At 36.3% G+C, this 8737-nt stretch overlaps 1 protein-coding gene across 1 annotated transcript; it reads right to left on the bottom strand.

Annotated features, from left to right (window-relative positions):
* Positions 1-1003: 1003 nt before the first annotated feature.
* Positions 1004-2728, bottom strand: LOC21410599. Its single transcript, XM_010113039.1, has one exon. The coding sequence runs from the start codon at positions 2726-2728 to the stop codon at positions 1004-1006; it is 1725 nt and encodes a 574-aa protein (XP_010111341.1).
* Positions 2729-8737: the final 6009 nt, after the last annotated feature.

The raw sequence follows: 8737 nt of genomic DNA, 5'->3' as shown, positions 1-8737 counted from the left end.
GATAATCTCATAAATACGACATCAACAGAGAAAGGCATCCCAGGGCATAAACGCATGTTGTTTGGGGCAGCTATAGGACTGTCTTGCCGAGCTGGATATTTTGAGAGCTTCAGCTAATCAAAATAGGACACGTGGCAAGGTTTGTTTACTTGTTGACCATTATTACTATATATGGTTTTGGAAGACTTGGAACCACATTATTCACCTCATTTGCTTCTTCACGGGAAAACAAACGAAGAGAGAGAAAGTGGTATTCTTCAGAAGAGATTTCTAGAGAGATAAACTCTAGGGTTTTCCGAGAAAGAGAGAAATTGTAAGCTGGGGAACAAGGGGATCTGGGAGAGTTCTTGGGTTTTGTTCTTTCACTGGGAATTCATCTTGTTGTACGCTTAATTTCATCTCTTGGGTGTGAGTTTTTTGTATTCTGAGGAAATATCGGGTTTGTGAGGAATTGAGGGTGTACTTTCTCTGAATAGTGAAAAGAGTCTTTCTGCGGAAGAGCTTAACGGGAATATAGGAATTTTATTCCGAACCTCGGTCAAACAAATCTCCTACGTTCTTATTCTTGTTGATTTTATAGTTTCTTAAAATTCCTGCGAGTTTGGTGTTGGAATCACTCCAACAGATATATTTATGTTTAAAGTGAGATTGATGCTTCTTTGTTATATTATATTATATACCAAAAATAAAAAAATAAATAATATCATAGAAAGATTAGAGAAAGAAACGTTAAAAAGATTGTAAAAGGGATTATTGAAAACTCTCTCTCGGCAAATAAGTTCGAATTCAGAAAACATTATAACGACAAAGCAAGTGATCAGATAGAGTGAGAGAGCACTGGCTTTATGGAAACTGGATGCGGACAAGGCGTGCCATGCATGCATGAACACTACATGTTCGTGAAATGTCTTCACAGAGCCTTCTCTTCTCTCTGATAAGTGATTTTGTTGTAAAAAACAATAGACAAGAAAAGCTGTGCGAGTCTTGAAACACATTGGCTCTTTCACAGCTTGTGCCCCACCGCCCACATGGCCATTGTGGAGCTCGATATCCCGGGACCCACTGGATGTTGCTGATCCCCGGCATAACCACCCAGCATGGGCCCAGCCAGCTTCACGGGCCGTGGGCCCGGATGGCCAACACTCACGGCCTTCTCGCACCTGCAGCTCATCAGCAATCCTCCATTTCCGGACGACTTACGCCTACTCTTCTCCGGCACCGGAACTTCTGTTGCAGCGAAATCGCCATAGTCAGCCTCCGATGCGTTCGCTATGCTCGCTCGGTCAAACCCCTCCGCCGTCGTCACGCTCCAGTCGATACTTGCCTCGCTTGGCTCATAAAAGCACTCTGTCGTTGGCGTCATCGGCTCGTCGTACATACCCTCTACGACGGCGCTTGGCCCCAGCCTGCGGAAAGCTTGGAAGCTGGAAGAAGCTGCAGCAGCTTCCTCCATGGAGTCCCTCCTGTAAAGGAAGATTGGCGGCGGGTGAGCCGGAGTGGCCGTTGTTGTCGTCATCGTCGTTGTCGTTGTCTGAGTCGAAAAGCTTTCTATCTCGAACAAGTCGGAGCTGGCATCACTGGCAACGTCGTCGACGTCGACGTTTTTCATCCGAGTACTAGGACTTGCAGGGAACGTGAAGACCTGATGATTAGGTCGATCTGATCTCGGGAATTGATCGGAGTTCTTCCTGCTTGTTGACGGTTGTTGATGATCATTGGACGGTCGGAAAACTTCGAGGGAGTCGCGAGATGGATCTTCCACAGAATTTTTTTGTAGTATACCGCCATCTACGTTTAGTATTGGAAATGTAAATCCAGCGGCAGTAGCAGTAGCGTTAGAATTGCCACCACTGCCATGATCCGTAAAAGACGACCTAATTCTGATTGCCGATCCACCTAAATCCTTGTTATTCTCGTACAAAACCTGCAATTTCGGAGGATCATTTGAAGAGGACGAGAACGGTGATCTTGTTTCACGAGAGTTTCGTCGCTGAAGAGGAGTAGTTTGACACCAGTTTTGCATGGAAATCGTCCTAATTTCCGCCATGGATGAAGTCTTTGAGACACCTCTAAGGATTTGGCTGCTACGCAATAACCGGCATTCAGCTGAGGATGTCGGGATTCGTGCTGGCAGTAAATTTTCCGGTCTTTTCTGGACTGATTTCTCCTTAACTTGGACAGATTTATTGCAAGAACAAGGACATTTTCGTGTCAAGCTAAGCCACCTAAATGACGTTGAGGGAGAAGGCGATGCCGGCAAATTTCCGGCGCTTTTCTTTTCGGTTGGAGAGAGAGGGTTTCGAAGAGACACTGCCATGGCTCCCGGCTGGACCGATAGGAGGCCCGTCTGGCTGTTCCAGCTGGCCTCCGACGAGGCGGTTGGGGTGGCGGCGGAGCGGAAAGATCGAGTCCTGTAGTTCCGATAAAAGCTTGAATGACCGTCTATGGTTGACGACGACGCCGAGGAGAATCTCGGAGGCTCGATGATAACGTTCTCTGCCGGAAGAACCCTGTTGCCACCATTAATGATGGTCGGCTTTTGAGCTTCCAGAAGGGTTAGTTCGTTGAAGTACTTCTCGGCGTCGAAAATGCTTATTTCTGTGGAATCCGGGTCGTCCACTGTCGATGTGGTTGCTGTGTTTGGGTTTGGATTCTCTTGACAATCTGTTCCGGATCCTTGCCTGAGATATACATTCGCAATTTTCTTCCCTACTGTTGGTCTTTCCATGGTCCAGAATGTGATACTTTTCTCTGTTTCAATTTGGTTAAAAGTAAATGCATAAGCAGAGGGGGAAAAAGTTAAGAAAAAAGAAAAGAAAGAAGAATCAAGTAAAGAAACAATGAAATGGAACAATAATATCGAAATTGTTTAATGTATCGTAGCTCAATATAGTTTTCCGTGTTTATGTGTGCTTGTGTGTATATATACACACAAATTAATATATATATATATATGTATGTAATGTATATAATATATTGTGCAGTGAACAACTATGTTTAACGAACTGAGCTATACGAGTGAGGTACCAACCAGAGAGAAAAAGATACTGTTTGGACGTGGCTCAAAATAAGCCACACGTTGTGCCTGTAGAACGAAGACCACGACCCCACATCCGCACTTGTAATAAAATTTGTTCAATTGATCGTAGATCTGAACAATGTTATAAGATACAGTGATACTTAATACCATTTATTAATAAAAGATAAATTTACAATGTGAAATTCACAAATAAAATTCATTTTTTATTAATAATAGTATTTAATATCCGTGATATTCTTAAACATTTTGCGTCAGATTATGCACTTGTACAATGTGCCACATATACCATCTGTACACTACTTGTACAATGTGCCACATATACCATCTGTACACTACTTGTACATACCACATTGTTTAGTAAGTTTCTGTGACACCTATACCAATTGATTATCTATATATAAGAAAGCACAATGTGCTTTCACTTTTTGTGGGCGTTTTGGTAGAAATGCATGCCCCTCCCTCCTTTTTTTTAAGTCCTCCACTTTTTTCTTTTTACATTTTATCTTAAAATTTATATATTTTTTCATTTTAGTCCCTTCCCTTTTTTATTATTATCATCTTGAAATTTTATTTTATTTTTTTATTTCTTTTGCCCTAAAATTTATTTATTTATTTATTTTGATCTTTTTCTTATATTTTTTTTATTTTTGCTCTAAATCTTTATTTTTTTCGTTTTGATTCTTTTTACTCTAAACTTATTTTTTTTCATTTTACTCCTTTTTTTTACCCTTTTTTATTTTTGCCTAATTTTTTTTTTGTTTTGGTTTCTTTTCCACAAAAACTTATTTATTTCTTCATTTTAGACTTTTTATACCTTTTTTTTTTACTTTTGCCTTGAAACTTTATTTTTTTTTTGTTTTGGTTCCTTTTACGCTAAAAGTTATTTTTTTTTTTGCTAATCACCCTAAAACTTATTTATTTCTTCATTTTAGTCATTTGCTTACTCTTTTATTAATATTTGTCCTGAAATTTTATTTTATATTTTGTTTTGGTTCTGTTTGCGCTAAAACTTATTTATTTCTTCATTTTAGTCCTTTTTAAACTAATTTTTGTTTTTACAACTTTATTTTTTTTTGTTCTGGTCACTTTTTCCCAATAACTTATCTATTTCTTCGTCTTAGTCCTTTTCTAACGCTTTTTTGTCCTGAAATTTTGTTTGTTTGTTTTTTTTTTTTTTTTCCATTTTGGTTCCTTTTGTTTTAAATTTTTTCATTTTAGCTTTTTTTAAAACTTTATTTTTTAATTTTGATTCTTTTTGCCCCAAAAATTATTTATTTCTTCATTTTAATCCTTTTTTTTTTTACTCATTTTTTGGCTTCTTACCTGAAAACTTTTTTTCCCCATTTTGTTTCTTTTTGGGATTTTATGTTTAGATTTAATATGTTTTTAATAATAACATGATGATTAAAAGTTAATACGCAGATTACTCCCCATGTCCATCGCACGTGGAGTTTAACTATTATCAAAATAAATGGTATTAAAATGGTTCATGGAAATGGATAATCTGATAGTTTAAAGATATAGCAAACAAGAAAGATTCATTACTTTAGGAGAGTTTTTTCTTTATGTTATCAGTTACACAAAAGTTATTACGTATTAGCTATTACGAACAACGATAAACAAGACAATGTACTGTAGGATAGATTTTATTATATCGTCCCTCACTTTTTCATTTTGCTCTTTGTAGAGGGTAAAATCTACAATTAGAGAATCAAGGGCTAATGACTAAGTTAGGAGTCATCGATTAGTGAAATTGATCTGCTACGAGAATGAGAGAGTTAGTAAACGTGAAAATAAATAAAACTAGTAAAAAGACACAGGAATTTATAGGGGTTCCCCTGATAATGTAAGGTACGTCCATTGTAGGGCGCCAATGGTTTCATTATGAGTGTTGAAAAGCGTTACAAGAGTCATTGTGAGAAGAACGAGATAAGAGAGAGAAATGTATGCTGGAAAATAAAGTAAATAATAGATAAAGTGTTGTAAGTGAATGTGATAGCTTGTGCGTGCTTAAGAAGATGATGTCGCGTGTCCTCAAAGATGTCTAAGTGCCTTGTATTTATAGTAGAAGAGGCTCCACGAGTTGTTTCTTGATTCTCTGAGTGATTTTGCCTTAAATTCGTGATTTTTTTTGCTTCTTAAGTGCCATATGACTTTCCTTAAGTGGTTCTCCTCATAGTTGATTGATCATGCATGATTCATTGCCCTTTTGGAGTTGATCTAGCCTCTTTTTTGCGTAATTACAGAAGATATAGTTTCCTTACGTGGAAGACAATTGTTGGGGCCTTGTAGATTCGGTGGGTACGACGTGTACAAAGTATACACGTGTAAGTACTGGATTTGATGGTATCAATGCTGACGCAGATGAAACACACGGCGTCCATAGAGGAGCTTGTACGGTTGGACCTCCAACAGAGAAGAAGGGATCAGTTAGGCCCAAAGTAAGTCGAAGAAAATGAATTCTAGGGCCTACTTTGTCGCCACCTTACGAAGACGTCAACTCAAGCATGGGAAGAGTTCGGATATAGTCATAGAGATCACATGGACGAAGTATGGTGTGAGGAGTAACCGAATGGTTGATGGAGATTTGACTCGGAGAGTGTGGATATTATGTAACAACCGGAAGAACTAAGTATGTTTAATTACATTAATTGTGATATATTATTGTGCCTAATACTAATTTTATTAATTAATCATGTCATTAAAATATCATTTCTAAGTTATTTTCAAGAAATTTTAACTACTTATAGTTTTAAAAATTTCACTCCAAAAATTTTAAAAATACACTTATTTCCTTTTTCTCTAAATATTCCTTAATATATTTTTCCCTTTTTCTTTTTCTTTTTCTTTTTCTTTCCTTTCTTTTTTCCTTTTCTCTCTTTTCTTTTCTTTTCTTTTTCTCTTTCCCTCCCGCAGCTTCCACGCCACTCTCTCTCTCTTCTCTTTCTTTTCCTTTTCTCTCTCTCCTCTGCTTCCTTCACCGCTAGCTTCTCTCTCCCAACCTTACTCTCACTTTCTCTCATTTTCCCCCCTCTTTCTCTCTCTTTTGGGTTCCAGCCAAAGCAGGAGAAGAAGAAAAGAAATAGAGAAAAGAGAGAGAATGGCTCAATCAACTAATTTGAGGTAAAAGCCCTTGAAACCCACTCCTTGATTTGAATTTCTAACTTGAGAAAGTGTAATTTTTGGCTAGATTTGATGAATTTGTGTTAGGGATTATATTTGAACAAATTGTGGTTAAACTTTGATTAAATTTGGGGGTTTTCAGTTACTGAACTTGTTGAAGTGTTTGGAAACTAGTTTTAGTGATTTCCTGAGAATTTGTTTTGGAACTAAACTCAAACTGCAGGTTTTGGCATTTTCCTTACAGCTGGCGAAATTTTTTAAAACTTATTTTTCGAGCTAAATCTCAATTGGAAACCAAATTAATTGTTTGAGTTTTGATTTTTAAAGAATTCCAAATTGAATCATGAAAATTGGTTACCAACCTTGGATTTGAGTCAATGCACACTGGTAGGAAGCAATTGAACATAGTTGAACTAGAATTGTTTTAGAGGTGAGAACTAAGATCTAAAACATTATTTTGATTACGAAATTAGCGGAGCGATCAGACAGGGAGCTTCAAAAATAGACGATTGGACAACGTGAAGTTATCCGTAGACTAAATTGTCAAGAGGTAGGATATTATTGTCCACGTCCTTGTTAGCCTTGCTTTAAAGTGTTTTGACCTATGGAAATATTTTTAAGACAAAACATGTTTTATAAAGAAAAGTATTTTAAGGAAATAGCATGATTTATGCTATTGAATTCATAATGAACTGAATCAAGGTTTAACGGATATTTTGTTGAAGTAAGATGTTTTAAGAAATGGTAACAATGCTGATGGCCTAGAGATCAGGATATGGAGATCGTATCCTTAGGGGCAGGATCCGAAACCCGTACGGGCCACTACGGTGGTGATTGGCCTTACAATGGTTGTAAGTAATTTATCATTAAATTACTTACTGGTGCCTGAAACCAGTAATTTAAGTTTATTTTCCTTTCAGAAAAAGGTTGTTTGGTTCTGAATGATTCATTCGAGCCTGTACTTCCATTTATTTATTCAGTTTTATAAATTATATCCTATTGGGCCTTTCGTCCCCCCTTCAGAGTTAGCAGTTTAGATTTACAGCATGGCAAGTGGATGCTAATGGATTAAAGGTGCGAGATTCGAAGTGGTTCATTTGTTTTGAATTTACAGTTTTTAATTCTGAGGTGTACTATATTTCTGTATATAAACTATATTGGTCGACACTCTCCCAGAGTTGTATTATTTTCCTTGGATTTTACGGATTGTTTTAAATATTGTTTGTAAAAGAAAGATTCTGGAGAAATATATTTTAATATCTACTTTGTGAATATGTATTTTTCTCAGTTTAAGCTTGAAGAACACATGCTTGAAGAACACATAGCCTTTAACACAAAAGGTTTTCTCTCAGAGAAATATTACTCAGAGTTTTAGTAAGGAATAGACCTTTATAAATGATCAAGTATAAGAATGGTCTGAGTGTTTCTTTTTTTTTTCTTTTTTGAAGTGTTGATAGAAGGGGGTATTTATAGGAGAAGTTTGGAAGATTTTGGCAGTTGCTCTAGAGCCGTACAATCATACCCTAATGGAGTCTTGTATGAACTATTTTCTACTGGAGCCATTATATCAGGTGGCTTTCATCTTTGACAAATAAATTGGCCAAAAATGGGTGTATTAAGAGACCAAATACAGAATTCTCACTGACATTGGTCATTCCCCAAGTTTGGAAATCACAGAGTGTTTGACTAAATTTAGTGCTTCGTGGACGCTTCAATTCTTGGAGGTCTAAACACACGTTAGACCTGTTGGGAATAGTGTCCTAGAAGCATGAGATGTAAAAGGATATTTATTATTTATTTAATAAAAGAGTTTATTCATCATTTTATGTGCATATATTTATGAATATTTTATGAATATCAAATAAAATTCCTTGATTATTTATGTAACCTTAAACATGGTATATAAGTGTTGTATACGAGAGGATAATGTTTAAGGATAATAATCAAAAGTAATTGTTCATAATGAATTTAATTAAAGTTCAGAATCTTTAATTAAAATATTATTAATACATGTCATTCCCATTTAGAATGGAACGGTGTTATTCGCACTGTTAATATGGCGAGATATTGAATGAGTGTATTTTCGCATAATGAGATTATGTGGAACATGGACACAGACACAATATGAATTTCTAATAATTTCCGTTAAGCATAGAAATTCTAATTGAGTCTACCGATGGTCATATATAGGATGATCTTAATCCTGAGTTCTTAACAAACTCCTATTTATGGATTTATGTCTTTTGATTTACTCGGTACGGATTCCGAGACCCTGAATCCTATTTCTTGTATTTTGGAGACATAATGAAATAGGTAGCTGGGAATGTTATTATACGAGATGGAATCCATTCCTTCTTGAGAAAGAAGCAGATAAATAATTCTCTTGAGTGTTGATTCGGTACTTGGATTAGTAAGAGCGCTCTGGTTCATGAATGCGTTTTATGAATCACTATCCATTAGAGAATCAATGGTACTCAAGGATAAAAATGTAATTAGAGAGGTTAACGGATTCTACCTGACTCTAATTATGAATTATTTATGGAGGATTGATCTATATGTAATGACTATATCAAA

The sequence above is a fragment of the Morus notabilis genome, unplaced genomic scaffold, assembly GCF_000414095.1.
Source record: "Morus notabilis unplaced genomic scaffold, ASM41409v2 Scaffold78, whole genome shotgun sequence".
Classification (NCBI taxonomy): Eukaryota; Viridiplantae; Streptophyta; class Magnoliopsida; order Rosales; family Moraceae; genus Morus; species Morus notabilis.
Note: the sequence above shows the minus strand (reverse complement) of the source record. Positions and strands in the feature narration are given on the sequence as shown.

Excerpts from the sequence above, each read along its gene's own strand:
- LOC21410599 (XM_010113039.1), bottom strand. The coding sequence starts at position 2,728 with ATGGAAAGACCAACAGTAGGGAAGAAAATTGCGAATGTATATCTCAGG.